Source organism: Mytilus edulis, chromosome 14, assembly GCF_963676685.1.
Source record: "Mytilus edulis chromosome 14, xbMytEdul2.2, whole genome shotgun sequence".
Lineage (NCBI taxonomy): Eukaryota > Metazoa > Mollusca > Bivalvia > Mytilida > Mytilidae > Mytilus > Mytilus edulis.
In genome coordinates this window covers 24,458,168-24,474,801 of record NC_092357.1, presented here as the reverse complement: position 1 = coordinate 24,474,801, position 16,634 = coordinate 24,458,168, and the positions used below count along the sequence as shown (strand labels likewise).

The following is a 16,634-nucleotide window of genomic DNA, read 5'->3' as shown; positions in this document are numbered from 1 at the left end:
TCTCTGGTTGCAATAATGTGTTCTTATAGATGAAATACCCCTATTAGAGCGCATGAACCCGTTCCAGCGCTCGGTTAATACCCTGTTACCTATTCGTTACCTATTCGATACCTATTCACTTATAATACGTTTGTTGTACGTTGCACCTATTAGAAAAGGATTTTTAATTGTCTCCATGTCTCTGGTGGTAAAAATGTGTTCTTGGAGATGAAAATATCCTATTAGGGCGCATGTACCCGTTTAAGCGCTCGGTTAATACCCTGTTACCTATTCGTTACCTATTCGCTTTTAATACGTTTGTTGTACGTTGCACCTTTTAAAAAAGGATTTTCAATTGTCTCCATGTCTCTTGTGGTAACAATGTGTTCTTAGAGATGAAATTTACCTATTAGCGCGCATGTACCCGTTCCAGCGCTGGGTAAATACCCTGTTACCTATTCGTTACCTATTCGTTACTTATTCGCTTTTAATACGTTTGTTGTACGTTGCACCTTTGAGAAAAGGATTGTCAATTGTGTCCGTGTCTCTGGTGGTAACAATGTGTTCTTAGAGATGAAATGACCCTATTAGCGCGCATGTACCCTTTCCAGCACTCGGTTAATACCCTGTTACCTATTCGTTACCTATTCACTTGTAATAAGTTTGTTGTACGTTGCACCTTTTAGAAAAAGATGTTTAATTGTATCCATGTCTCTAGTGGTAACAATGTGTTCTTAGAGATGAAACGACCCTATTAGCGAGCATGCACCCGTTCCAGCGCTCGGTAAAAAACCTGTTACCTATTCGTTACTTATTCGATTTTAATGCGCGGGGTATACGGTGCACCTTGAAATAAATCGTTTTTCGAGCGCTGGAACGGGTACATGCGCGCTTATATGGTAATTTCATCTCTAAGAACACATTGTTACCACAAGAGACACGGACACAATTAAAAATCCTGTTCTAAAAGGTGCAACGTACAACAAACGTATTATAAGTGAATAAGTAACGAATAGGTATTGAATAGGTAACAGGGTATTGACCGAGCGCTGGGACGGGTACATGCGCGCCAATAGGGTATTTTCATATCTAAGAACACATTTTTACCACCAGAGACACGGACACAATTGAAAATCCTTTTCTAAAAGGTGCAACGTACAACAAACGTATTATAAGTGAATAGGTAAGGAATAGGTAATGAATAGGTAACGAATAGGTAATGAATAGGTAACGAATAGGTTACAGGGTATTTACTGAGAGCTTGAACGGGTACATACGCGTTAATAGGGGTATTTCATCTATAAGAACACATTATTACCACCAGCGATATGAATTTATTTGAAAATACTTTTCTAAAAGGTGCAACGTTCAACAAACGTATCATAAGTGAATAGGTAACGAATAGGTAACAGGGTATTAACCGAGCGCTGGAACGGGTACATGCGCGCTCATAGGGTATTTTCATCTCTAAGAACACATTTTTACCACCAGAGACACGGACACAATTGAAAGTTCCTTTCTAAAAGGTGCAACGTACAACAAACGTTTTATAAGTGAATAAGTAACGAATAGGTAACGAATAGGTTATAGGGGATTAACCGAGCGCTGGAACGGGTACATGCGCGCTTATATGGTCATTTCATCTCTAAGAACACATTGTTACCACCAGAGACATGCACACAATAAAAAATCCTTTTTTAAAAGGTGCAACGTATGATACACGTATTACAAGCGAATTATAAGCGAGTGATTGAACGAATTTAACAAGGTAATAGCATGCTCCGAAACGATGTAGACCCTGCTTACATGTTTAACTCCACCACATAATGTTAGTATGTGCCTGTCCTAAGACAAGAGCCTGAAATTAAGTAGTTATCGTTTGTTTTTGTGTTACTTATTTGTTGTCCGTTTATTTTTTTGTATATGAAATACGGCCGTCAGTTTTATTGTTTGAATTGTGTGAGGTTCTTTTATAGGTGACTACACGGTTTAGGCTATGCTCATTGTGGAAGGCCGTACAGTGACCTATAGTGATAATTTCTGTGTCATTTTGGTCTATTGTGGAGTGTTGTCTCTTTGGCAATCATACCACATCTTCTTTTTTTTGCAAGCGCTAACACGGTGATTTCATCCCGTCGAACCAAGATCCATCTTCAAACATACGGACATAAAGCAGTTAAAAGGTAGAACGTATAAAAAACAAATAAGGAACAAATGCGTATCGAACATCAAGTAAAAGGATCGGTATAGCACAAACACATATAAATAGGTCATAAAAGATCATTTTACCTCAACAAATTTAGAACTATTACCATATGTAAGAGTATTAACAACTAAATTTGTAATTGCTAGCTATAACGGATGGTCCCCTTCCCCCTATTGCCAGGTGAGCGGCAGCCATTTTGACAATTCCAAAGTCTAAGAGAGCATCTACAGATGTCTAGTAACGTTTTTGCAAAGTTTCATTAAGTTTGAACATTTTTAAATTTTTGATTTTTTTGCTGTTTCCATGGTTACGGCGGCCATTTTGAAATTCTAACTTCAAAATCCAACACTGTCTATGCCAGTTACCATTCCTGTAAAGTTTCATCCAGTTTGCTGAAAATTCTTATTTTTGAAATTTTTGACCTTTTTGCATTGTTTCCATGGTAACAAGACCTATTTTGGAAATTTCAACTCCAATATTTGCTCATCATTACTGTGAAGTTTCATGAAGTTTTGAGCATTTTGAGAATTTTGAAAATTTTGGTGTAGTTTCCATGGCAACATAGTAGTTCAAATGATCGCCAAAATCATCCAACACCTGTATATAGTGGGCACCTACATTGTTTTAAAATATGATGATTCTGAGTTGAAGCATATCCAAACAGTTCACCAAAAACCAAAAACTGATTTTTTTTTTCACAATTGTGCCGTTTCCATGGTAACGGCAGCCATATTAAACTTTTCCATGCCATAATTAAAAAGGGGGAAGGATATTAAAAATCAAATAAGTAACGAATAGGTAACGAATAGGGAATAAGGAATAGGTAACGAATAGGTAACGGATAGGGAATAGGGAATAGGTAACGAATAGGGAATAGGGAAGAGGTAACGAATAGGCAACGAATAGGGAATAGGTAACGAATAGGTAACGAATAGGGAATAGTGAATAGGTAACGAATAGGTAACGAATAGGGAATAGGTAACGAAAAGGCAACGAATAGGGAATAGGGAATAGGTAACGAATAGGTAACGAATAGGGAATAGGGAATAGGTAACGAATAGGGAATAGGGAATAGGTAACCATCTTGACGCCCATGCTATATGGTATATAGCGGTGTAGAAAAAGTTTTTATTATTTTTTATTTTTTCTGGTGTGTATTGTATATGCGACTTTGTGTGTTTCTTTGGTTGTTATAACGTGACTGTGGACCCTCAAAGATCCCGTCAGTATGTAATTTTTCTATAATATGTCATTATGTTATATTTCTATTATAAATTAGAAAATACCTTGAACCAATAACGTCAAATTTTTTTAATCGCGCAGTGGAATTAACCAGGGACTTTCCGTTTGGAATTTTCTTCGGAGTTCAGTGTTTTTGTGACTTTCCTTTTTCGTAGTTTCTTTAATATATAGTCTTAGAAATTCATTTTTACAGATAAATATTTTTTCTTTTCATATATGTTAATGTATGATATATACGAACTCTGACTATATTAGCCGTATTTGGCACAACATTTATTATAAAATACTCGATAGCCTTCCATTCAAAACAAAAACATCAGACATGTGCTTTAAATCTGATTCATCGCACCGTGGGGTACTTGTTTGGCTCTTTAACTTTTCTGAGCGTCACTGATGAGTCTTATGTAAACTTTCGAAAAAACTAAGAATTTTCTCATCCCAGGAATAGATTAACTTTGCCGTATTTTGAGTCATCAATGCTCTTCAACCTTGTACTTGTATGGCTTTATAACTTTTTTTTATCTGAACGTCTATGATGAGTCTTATGTAGACAAAACGAGCCTTTGATGCATTTAATTATAATTCTGTCACCTTTGTTAACAATTTATCATATTTTTAGATATGTTCACAGCATCTTTAGTTTTAAACTTTTATCATAAATTTTTCAACATTTGTCTAATTATATATAGGTTTGAACGTAGTTTTCAATTTAGACTCGTTTATATTTTTTCTTTGGGCATGTATCATATTTTCCCTCCGGTTTATATGATCCGTTCATCCTATATATTGACTCTTTAAATTCAAGAGTTAATCTAAAAATGAGGGTACTTTCTCTAAAAATGAGGGTACTTTTTATATGGCCTTCCAAATACCGTTTCGATCCCTAACATCACTGAAGAGACATTTATTGTCGAAATCCGGATATGGTGTACTAAAGAAATATTGACACCGAATGTTTGTGGCACAACATCCTGTCCACAAGTTAACAAATTTTTTTATTTTTTTTTTTTTTTATTTCTGTGACGTATTAAATTTATTATTAAGATCCATTTTGTAACATCTTGTGATCAATTTAATTTGGCAATCGCCAATGGCAGTCAGCAGGTTAAAGAACATCAGTTGTTCGACCTGTTAGTCAAATGCGTTTTGTTTAAATATACTTTTTCACTCTTTTGGTCTTTTGGAAAATGTTGTTTGTGCTGTTTTTAGACCCTTCTACAACGAAATTTATTTGACATGCACACGTATAAAAATTGCGGTTTTTATCCAACGCAGTAGGTTTGAACGTAGTTTTCAATTTAGACTCGTTTATATATATATATATATATATAACTAAACTAATATTGACACCGAATGTTTGTGGCACAACATCGTAGCCACAAAATAACAAATTTATGTGTTGGGCATGTATCGTATTTTCTTTCCGGTTTATATGATCCGTTCATCCTATATTGTCTCTTAAAATTCAAGAGTCAATCTTAAATTGAGAGTAAATTATATGGCCTTCCAAATACCGTTTCGATCCCTAACATCACTGAAGAGACATATATTGTCGAAATCTAGATCTAGTGTACTAAAGAAATATTGACACCGAATGTTTGTGGCACAACATCGTAGCCACAAGTTAACAAATTAATTTTTTTCTGTGACGTATTAAATTTATATTCAGATCCATTTTGTTACATCTTGTGATCAATTTTATTTGGCAATCGTCAATGGCAGTCAGCAGGGTTAAAGAACATCAGTTGTTCGACCTGTTAGTCAAATGCGTTTTGTTTAAATATACTTTTTCACTTTTTTGGTCTTTTGGAAAATGTTGTTTGTGCTGTTTTTAGACCCTTCTACAACGAAATTTGTTTGACATGCACACGTATAAAAATTGCGGTTTTTATCCAACGCAATCATAGGTTTGAACGTAGTTTTCAATTTAGACTCGTTTATATTTTTTGTTTGGGCATGTATCATATTTTCCCTCCGGTTTATATGATCCGTTCATCCTATATTGTCTCTTAAAATTCAAGAGTCAATCTTAAATTGAGAGTAAATTATATGGCCTTCCAAATACCGTTTCGATCCCTAACATCACTGAAGAGACATATATTGTCGAAATCTAGATCTGGTGTACTAAAGAAATATTGACACCGAATGTTTGTGGCACGACATCGTAGCCACAAGTTAACAAATTTATTTTTTTCTGTGACGTATTAAATTTATATTCAGATCCATTTTGTTACATCTTGTGATCAATTTTATTTGGCAATCGTCAATGGCAGTCAGCAGGGTTAAAGAACATCAGTTGTTCGACCTGTTAGTCAAATGCATTTTCTTTAAATATACTTTTTCACTTTTTTGGTCTTTTGGAAAATGTTGTTTGTGCTGTTTTTAGACCCTTCTACAAAGAAATTTGTTTGACATGCACACGTATAAAAATTGCGGTTTTTATCCAACGCAATCATAGGTTTGAACGTAGTTTTCAATTTAGACTCGTTTTTATATATATATATATATATATATATATATATATATATATATATATATATATATATTCCTTTTGTCTACGTATATCTTACATAAACATTTTCTGACCTCACTCTTACTTATAAGTTGCCGCTCATCAAAGCCGTCTCCTATGGCAAACAATTTTGTTGGGAAAGAAATAAAACAACAGCAAAATTATTTGTCCTTTTTATCATTTTAAATAAGAACAACACATTTAATTATAAATATTTGAAGCATAGATCTTTTCGATTTTACTTAAAATAAAAAGATCGTGATTGTTTAATCAGTTGCTATGTTATTTGGCACGTGTCAATCGGTTCATTGATTTTCGGCATATCAAAGAAAAACCGGCACGTGTCTAAATAATGTTGAATATCTCGTTTATTTATGATTATTTTTTCTGTAAAATTTGAAATTTATGCATTAAATATCAATCTCTAACATGATATATAAAAATAATACATATAACAACACTCCTTCTAGTCCTTAGTGGCATTGTATATTGAAGGCCTTAGTGCACTAAGAACTCCTTAGCAGTGTTTAGACGTACCGAAAAAAAATCCGTCATTCTTAAATAATCATAGAAGGTTACAATGTAACAAGTAGTCTGTTTCCCGGCCGTTATTGAAATTCTTGACAATACCTTAATATTTGTATATTCCGAAGGCATACTGAATGTTTTACGGAGGGGACCAACCTAGTTAACAACGTACTATTGTGAATTATTTTTTCGGATAATAATCTTTTAGACATACAGATAGGCAACCATGAACACAATGAGAAATGAATCCGTGAAAGTGTTCCATATTTATTCCATTCAAATAAAGACTTTTTATGATAATAATTACATGAGATGTATGTTTCATTATAATACTTTATTCTGATTGGCTAACTGTACATCACGTGTTATTCCGTAAGCAGTTGCATTGCTTAATACAACTTTTCATTCATTATAACACGTGGTCCAACAATAAAGTGCACAGGTGAATTAAATAAAAAGAACATATAAAATTCGTGTTTTCATGATCATAGCTAAAAAATGTAATTATAAGTATTGAATGCTTCTTTTTGTAACTTTATAGAGTTGTAAAAGCGTTGACCGTGCGCACATTTTTAGAATGAAGCGCTTCCGCGCTTCATACAAAATGTACCTCGGTCAAAGCTTTTACACCCCAATAAATTTACAAAAAGAAGCATTCAATTCTTAAATACCATATATTTAACTATTTTATCAAAAATAAAAAAACAAGATTATATCTTAAACTTGTAAATTCAATTTGCCTGATCTTATATTTGTTTAATTAAAATAATGCCTTCAAATACATATAATGTTTATTTTTATTGAATTTTCCACAAAACATTTTTAGCTTAGTTTAAATGAAATTCAGAACAAAGAATTCAAACACTGTTAAAGAGAATATACATATTCGTGTTAATTCGCCTCAGTTTAATTTGTTAATTCAAGTTTGACATTTAACATTTTAATCCGCAATCCACATTTACCCGACAATCTTGTATATTGTACTTTCTCAATGGAATAACATAACGTGCATGTGACTATCAGAAACTAATACCCCAGTCCCACTAGGCCACGATCGCACAACGATCTGTGAAAAAAAATGCAAATTTTGATGATCGTGGTACGATCGTGTAGGTCGCAGTAAGGTCGTACCACAGTCGTGGTGAGGTCTTCAAGATCGTGAAGAGCGTGGCCAACTTTGAACATGTTCAAAACAATCGTGGTGCGGTCGTGGCTAAATTAGGTCGTAGTAGAAGCGTAGTGAGAACGCACTAAGATCGTAGTAAGATCGCAAAGGTCGCTGTACAATCGTAGAGAGAACGTAGCGAAAGCGTGATTCTATTCGGAGAGATTGCGCTACGATCTCACAGCGACGTTATCACGACCTTACTACGACCATCACGTTCTCACCGCGACCCAACTACGCTTCCACTACGACTTTACCACGCTGTTCACGACCATAGTACGATTCTAGCACGCCCTTTCCGTCCTCATCACGCTCTTCTCACGACCTTCCTACGTTCACACTACGACTATCATTTTTATTGTCATTTTCACATAAAATATATATAAAAAAAACTCTCTAGATTTTGTTTGTCTGAATGTATTTATCCATTTGCTCTAACGGCGCAACCATGTTTCTCGTTTTATATAGATTTGACCGTTGGTTTTTCCCGTTTAAATGGTTTAACATTAGTATTTTTTTGGGCCCTTTATAGCGTGCTGTTCGGTGTGAGCCAAGGCTCCGTATTGAAGGCCGTACCTTGGCCTATAATGGTTTACTTTTATAGATTTTTACGTTGATGGAGAGTTGTCTCATTGGCACTCATACCACATCTTCCTATATATATTGACACATCTGTGTCATCTCTGCTATCGTTCACTAAAATATCATTTGAGCTTTATGGACGACCAGCAATAGGTTGTAATTTGGGTTTGATTGGTCGTTCCGACATCTCTTGATGAAAAGTATTATACTACTTATGTGTATAGTATCAGTTTAATTGAAGTCTGGAGCTGGCATGTCAGTTAACTGCTAGTAGTCTGTTGTTATTTATGTATTATTGTCATTTTGTTTATTTTCTTTAGTCACATCTTCTGACATCAGACTCGGACTTCTCTTGAACTGAATTTTAATGTGCGTATTGTTATGCGTTTACTTTTCTTCATTGGCTAGAGGTATAGGGGGAGGGTTGAGATCTCACAATCATGTTTAACCCCACTATTTTTGCGCCTGTCCCAATTCAGGAGCCTCTGGGCTTTGTTAGTCTTGTACTATTTTTAATTTTAGTTTCTTGTGCACTATTTGGAGTTTAGTATGGCGTTCATACTTTGCTCCTTATGCCTCTACATCAACCCCTACCACCACGCCCACGTGTTCTAGTAGATTTTGGTGGCATGACTGTATTGCTTCCGAGAAATCTCCGTTTTAATCAGAAATAGAAGGAATGGAACTATATTGATATGAAACACGATATTGACGATAAAGCAGAAAACGTAGTAAGATCGCGGTATGAACGTAGTATAATCTTGGTAAGAACGTGCTATAATCGCAGTAAGATCGTGTTGCAATCGGATAACTCGTGGTATGGTCGTAATGAGAACGTGAAGAGCGTAGAAAGATCTTTATAAGCGTAGCGAGGTCGCAGAATAAGCGCGGTGAGAACGTGGTTTAATCGTAGCGGGATCGTTGTAGAAGCGTAATTAGGACGTAGTAGCATCGTGAAAGCAACGAAAATTAACATTTCCAAGCCGCTCATACCGCGACCTCAACACGATCTAAAGTTCTCGCGTGGTGCGATCGTGGTCTAGTGGGACTGGGGCTTAAAACAAAAATGATATTTATAATTATGGTATTTTTCAAAACTTGTAGCATATGAATTTGCCAAATAAGCGACGAATTATAATATAGCCTAGTTCAACCAAGGATATATAGTTTCTTTTCAATAAAATATTGTTGGTGTTTTTGGCGACTGTAGCAGCAACATTGCCGTTATTAAATAAAAATATAAAATTTTCGCTGTCTGATATTTATAGGTTAAAATGTTCATTAAAATGTATAATATTTGTCTTTAAACTACATATAATGAGCATTTTAGAATGACATGAAGTTCATCTTCAATAGTAGAGCTATAACACATGTCATCTCGTGGACTTCTTTTCTTTCATACTTTCCAGTTTCTATTTTTTAGTGGAGCTACCCCACATCTAAATTTTGCAAAAGCACTTTTTTTTTCAATTGACAGAATATTTTCAACAAATAACACTTGACCAACAGTCAAAAAAGAAATTCCAATTTTAACTCTTCTGTCGTAGAAATGTCAATATCATGTTATTGTTTGTACATACAACATGTATCATTATATCAAAATGTGTCAGTCCCAGCCAAGATTAACTGAATAACCACAAAATATTTACAGATGAATAAATATTTACACAAAAAGTCATGAATCTGTATGAACGTTCTGTACGATGTTAATAATACTTTAACCGTGAGAAAAAATAAGCTTTGGTGAGCTATATAATCGACTATCATATAAAAACCGCAATGTATGAACGTTACACAATTAGAGATGAACGTTTGACAAATGCACGTTATCTGATATACACACTTATACACGATTGACGAACGCACGATAAACGGTTAAGAATGAATGATTGATGAACGCACGATACACGCACGATACACGATTAAGAATACACGACGAACGCACGTTACACGGAAAATACACGGAACGATGAATGATGAACGCACGATTGGTACACGCACAATACACGCACGATGCACGAACGCAACACGCACGATACACGATGAACTCACGGAATAATGGTAAGTTTGAATTTTAGAAGGTCTGTACAAGATCTTAATTTTTTTTCATTATCTTTGTACCATTATATTAATAATTACAGTTCGGTAAAAGATCAAACATATTCTTGCTGTGTATTTATGAATTTTATTTCTAATCTTTAGATTTTGCCTGGAATACCGAAGAATAATATTTCCTGATTTTCGAGTTTCTAATTTTGAAATTTTGAATTTTGAAATATGAATTTTCCTCCTCGGCTTTCGTATAAGTTTTTTTTTTCTCTAATGGGTCTGCCGAAAATATGAATGACTTCTGCATCAACTCACCTGAAATGTCAGTACATTTCCGATTTTTTTTTATTCAAGACATTTATGCAATAAGAAGGTCAATTGAATCATTATAATGATAAAAAACATTCCTTTTTGATGAATATAATATGTTTTGAACTACAATATTCTGATACAGTTCTACAGTGCACCAACAAATAAAAACTCACATCAAACATTTTTCACTTCTTTTTACAATTTTTTTGCTGTACATTTTAGAACAATTACAAGAGATTGGTTAAGAGTGGTTAGAGCCGACCATATAGTCCCTAACGTATTCTTTTAAGACCGCTGTGTTTCAAAGAAAAAGAAACTGTAACCAAAAAATTCATTCGCAGGGTTCGTTTAAATCAACAAGTTTTTCAAACATTGCTATCGCTGCCTATATATATTTCATCGCAGTTATTTGATTTCTGCAAATTTGGAGAAACTTTGTTTCCGCGAGGCCCACTTTCGATTTTTTTGGATAATTTATTAGCTGCGATAATTTTTTCGATAACGCCTTTCCACTTCGGATCCTTTACATCTTTACACTTTGGATGCACATAACTTTGCCATCTTTCTATAACTTTCTCTTTTGTTAACTGATTCTTTAAATTAAGTGATTTTTCATTTAATGCTTTCGTCATATTAACCATCATCATATCTTTTAAACTTGTAAATTTTTCATCATCATTCTCAGCTTTCATAACACATCTATTGCTGTCTAAACCCTTTCTACTTTTGTCCGAATTAGACTCTGTTTTTTCCTTACTTCGTTCTGTAACAAGTTCTATAATTCTTCTTGTTATTTCAGCCGAAAGTTCATTTTCTGTATCACGTAAGTTGGTATTTGCTGTTATGTGAACAAGAGTAGAAAATCTATGGTACAGCATACACAGGAACTGTATTAAAAGGAGAAATCCAAACACAGCACTAAATAATATTGCTATTGGAACTAATGCAATTTCCTGACCTCCACATCTAAATCCAGCTGTAAGCGAGTCTTTGAATGCGTTTACTTGTGTCAATCCAAACATAATCGTCACTAGAATGGCATTCGAAAGATACACAAACAAACAAACAATGTTACGTAAGTCAACTAATTCTGCATCGAGTTTTTTTTGCCGTTTTATTGCATGTGGGTCTTTTTCATCGATCGGTTTTAAATATTTCCTAATCTGTTTCCTCCAAAATTTCTTCTCCTTTTCATCAATACTCATATCCTTTTTATCGACGTACAAACGATACACTCCTTCCGAATCCCTCTTTTTAACTTTTTTCTTTTTTTTCTTTTTCTTTTTTTTTACCATGTCGTTTTTCTCTGAATGTTCGTTTTTTTTCGGGTCTAATGATTCTTCATGTTCTAATCGTACATCATTGTTTTCTACAGAATTGATTGTGTTTGGGGTTTCTTCTGCTTTTATTACGTGACTCTCTTCAGTTATGTTGTTCATAGTTTCTGGTCCTAAGTGTAAATGATAAAAAAAAATATAGTTCTTTACAACGTTAAATCATTAAGAAACTTTGTAATTATTTGACGCAAGCATATTGGATTATATCTCAGAAGTATTTCATATAGCACCAAATATTAAAACAGTTCATTTGTTTTATTTTTAAACGTACTCTTAAAGGCAAATTGAGCGCTGTAACTAATATGATTAATTCTAAATAAGTTTTTTTTATAGCGATTGAAAGGCAAAATAAAATTGCATAATGTTGCTTAAAAATAAATACACAAAAAAACACGTTATAAATTTCATGAGTAAGTTAAGATATGGTTTTAATTATGTTTGGTTAGGTCAAAGTGTAGTTTGTCTGGATATTTTCTATAACAGATGATTGAAATAATGATTAGTCAGTCATTAGTCACTGTGGACTAGCTGCGTATTTGAGAATTCCAGGAAATATCATAGATACATGTATGATATACATGGTTTTCAATTATCTAGATAAAAAATGTAAGCTATATATACAAACCAAACATTATTTTTAAATTGTTTATCAACTCATAATTTATAACTCAAGAAAATTTTGTAAAACATTTTTATTATTAGTGGAAATTAAATTATAATCGTTTTGTGTATGTATCGTATGAGCTGCATTTGCTTTTAGAATAATTTGAGATTGTCAATTGATTAGGAACTTTTCTTTTTGAATTTTCTCCAGACGCATTGAATGATTGAAATGGAATTATTGACCAGCTATTTAATTGGGACAGGCAGACGAAAAGGATCGTGAGTGTATCTGCTTAAGCAGCATTCTATTTTAACTCTTTGATTTCGATCGGCATCAATAAAAAAATAGCAATTTTTCATAAATAAGGCCGTTAGTTTTCTCGTTTGAATTGTTTTACATTGTCATTTCGGGGCCCTTTGTAGCTGAATATGCGATATGAACTTTGCTCATTATTGAAGGCCGTACGGTGAAATATAGTTGTTAATTTCTGTGTCATTTTGGTCTCTTGTGGAGAGTTGTCTCATTGGAAATCATACCACAACTTTTTTTTATATTTAAAAAAAAAACAAAACATAACCGTCTTTATAAAGCAACCGAAATATTAGTTGAATATTCTAAATATACCTCGTCTGTTAAGATTACATGCTTGCTTAAAAATTAAAAACATTTGGATGTTGAATTAATATTTGAATATAGTAGCCAGTGCAAGTTGTAAATATTATAATATTACTAATACTTACTAGATTCTGTGTCCTCTTCTTTATGCACAATGCGTTTCATCTCATTAACCAAGTTCTTGTACAAAAACTCATCTTTGGTGTAATCATTGGAAGGACATAACAAACAACTATAAAGAATATATATGGCATATTTGTTGTACATCTGAGATTCAAGTGGTTGATTTGTTCAAATTCATTTATTTACACCGGTCTTTTTAATGCAACTTTTGATTTGTTTTACATCTAAACATTCTAGTGTTTTTTTTAAATGCCAAAATCTCTCGAACTGAGCACAATAGTTTGGGCAAATTCAGATCTTCCAAGAAAGTATGCAGTCAAATTTACGAAAAGTAAATGCCAAATCAATTAATTAAAACCATGTCATTGTCGAATGTAATATCTAAACAATTTTTAAATATAGAGTTGTGTTTTGAAAGAAGTAAAGGTAACAAGGAAAGTAAAGGTGGAGTTTAGTATGGCGTTCATTATCACTGAACTAATATATATATTTATTTAGGGGCCTGCTGAAGGACGCATCTGGGTGCGGGAATTTCTCGCTGCATTGAAGACCTATTGGTGACATTCTGCTGTTGTCGGTTATATGGTCGGGTTGTTGTCTCTTTAACACATTCCCCATTTCCATTCTCAATTGTATTTAAAAGTGAAGGAATGTATATATTTTGGTTAAAATTGTACATAATACAAATAGGTGATTAAACACGTATTAATTTACTCAATTTGATGTAAAACATTAAAACCCTTGATCGAACCAATACAACATGTACAACAAATTACGCTGAATAAAAACAAAATTCGAACCAGAAATAACTAATTTTTGTCATGCAGTTTTATTTCCAATGGGTACATAATTGATATTTGTCGAATGTTGCTATTAAAAATTTATTTAAGGTAAAACGAATGTCGAAGTTGGAACCTAGTTTTATTTATGATTTCAAGATTTATCAATGTAGAATTACGAAAAGTAAATACAAAATTAAAAATGCACTCGGGAATTATCAGTATATCAGCCTCGATATTGACCGAGTGCCATGAATTAAAAAAACAACAATACTTTATACACAAGTAAAACAAGCAACAGTGTTATTTTTTTTAATTATTTCTATACCCGGCTGCATTTTAAAATTCTTTGTTCTAAACTCAACGACAGAATGAAACAATGTAGTTCTTATATATTGTATTAACGCGAATGATAAATAAGTATACTTGATTGATTGAGAGATGAATAACAGAAAGTATCTTTGACAGTAATCATTTGTATGAATTTACAACATAATTTAGGGTTTTTAATGGGAACCAACTGTGCTGCTGTTTCATTTGTTGGGACATAATACGTATGAAACAATGTTTGACCGATTCTCAAATGCTACGGTATCTAGATGATAGATGGGGAAATATCGTTGAGTAAATCAATGACCAAATTCGCTGATTGCAAACAAAAGAACTACATGTAACAATATCACAGATTAAATCAGAACCTCCTGACCCAATTGATCTCTGGTCATTGCACTGCTGCCATACACATTAGAGGTTTGGCTAGGTATAAAACCCATCATTTTCAATATCAAGAAATGCCTATACCAAGTCATGTTACGATATTTGTTTTCCATTCGGTTGCTGTGTTTGAAAGTTTCATTTTTCCAATTTCATAAGGTATTTTCCGTTTTGAATATTCATTAGAGTTCGGGTTTCTTGTTATTTTACTTTTTACGACTATGGTAAAACGACTGAAACATTATATATGTAACAAATCCGCCAAGCTTTTGTACGGGTTGTTTTTTTCAGTCGTCATTGTTGTGTCTTTGTTATGTTTTGTATTCATTCTTTTGCTATGTTGTTATCAGTTTATTTCCGACTGATGTGTTTAAATGTCTTTTAAGTATTTTTCGCCTTCCTGTAAAGAACAAAATTAACTTGTCATACCTGATAAACTTCCCTAGCGAACAAAAGTAACCAGTTTCTTCTTTTTCATTTACATTCTTTGATTTTTTCATATCTTTTGGTTCTGCTTTTGTTTCTCTCGTCCCCCATGATGTGACATGAAGATTTCCAATTGCAAACAAAAACATTAACATTGACATTGAAGGTATAGCCAAAAAATATAAAAATCCCGGAAATATGCAGAGAATCTCCTACAATAATAAGGTGTACCACTTTAACTTTATTATTTACTAGCACTGTACTGTAGTAGTTAAAATTCTTCATAATTGATGATACAGTACTGAATTTTACAAACAATAGAACTGTTAGGTTTAACTTTCAAACTTTGTATGTTTTTATTCATTTGTATAACACATCAATGGATTGTATATTTTATTTAAAATAGGTGTATGGTAGATAAATATTATTGTTTCTTCCTTCTGATATTGTATGTCTTGCATTTGAAACATTCAACCGCTGTTATGTAGCTTCTTAAACTTGCATTGCGGTAAGGGGTTTTACCTGCGTCAACGGCTTCAATACAAGCGTCGTTTGTGTGTGTTTTTTGTTGTGCATGTACAGATTTTTGGTCACGGATTGATACCCAATCTCCTTTGTCTTTCTAATATCAGTACATACCTTTGGGTGAAGAATTGCAGATACTACAAAAACTCCGGCAACAAATATTATAAAAATTGTGGTTGTTGAACATAAGCCCTCAAGTATGGCGTCTCGTACAACTCCAATCAACACAACTACCATTACAATTACATATATGCAAGATAACACGGCTGCCATTTGTAACTAAAAATATAAAGATAAGATACAGATAATAATTCAACTAATACGTCTTAGCACAAAAAGAATATTTTTTGTAAAACGATTCACAATAACTTTAATTGGTGAATAAACAAGATACACATTGTCAGTTAAGCAGTGTTTTTGTGTTGCTTCGTTTAAAAATCGTGTTAATTGGCAGCTGATTCAAAAAAAGGACGTACATAGTACATGTAGTATACTTGAGCTTAAAGATTTATCGTTAATTTCTCTGTAAGAAATGTACATTTGTTTAGGACAATGTAACATCTGCAGACTATTAACGTGTACTGTTTTTCTAAACATCAACACATATCGATCAAATAAGAAATATTACATTTGTTTTTTTTTTTTCAATTGTTATGTTCAAGTCAGGCATACAACTTGTATGTGTTCATTCTAAAGTCTTCACAAAATTTTGAAAACAGACAAAATGTTCAGTTGGTAAGTGGTTATCTAGATCGCAATATTCAGTAGCAGAGCTATATAATGTGTTGTTATAAATACCTCCTACGAAAATATAATTTGAATGTCTTTTATAATCTAAATATTTTTTAGTATGCGGCAACATTTAAAATTATGCATGTCCAATAGATAAAAATATCGATACAATAATTTGTATTCTTAAAGATATGAACGAATGCG

The 16,634-nt window shown here is 33.2% G+C and overlaps 1 protein-coding gene across 2 annotated transcripts in view; it reads right to left on the bottom strand.

Annotated features, from left to right (window-relative positions):
- Window positions 1-10,639: 10,639 nt before the first annotated feature.
- The window catches only part of LOC139503937 (chitin synthase chs-2-like), a 32,224-nt gene continuing 26,229 nt past the window's right edge, over window positions 10,640-16,634 (bottom strand). For both annotated transcript variants that reach the window (XM_071293959.1, XM_071293960.1), the window contains 4 exons: window positions 15,813-15,977; window positions 15,177-15,385; window positions 13,257-13,363; window positions 10,640-12,025 (listed from right to left, as the gene is read on the bottom strand). In XM_071293959.1, coding sequence (XP_071150060.1) covers window positions 10,941-12,025; window positions 13,257-13,363; window positions 15,177-15,385; window positions 15,813-15,977 — 1,566 coding nt within the window. In that variant the 3' untranslated portion in view covers window positions 10,640-10,940. The remainder of the gene's footprint in view (window positions 12,026-13,256; window positions 13,364-15,176; window positions 15,386-15,812; window positions 15,978-16,634) is intronic.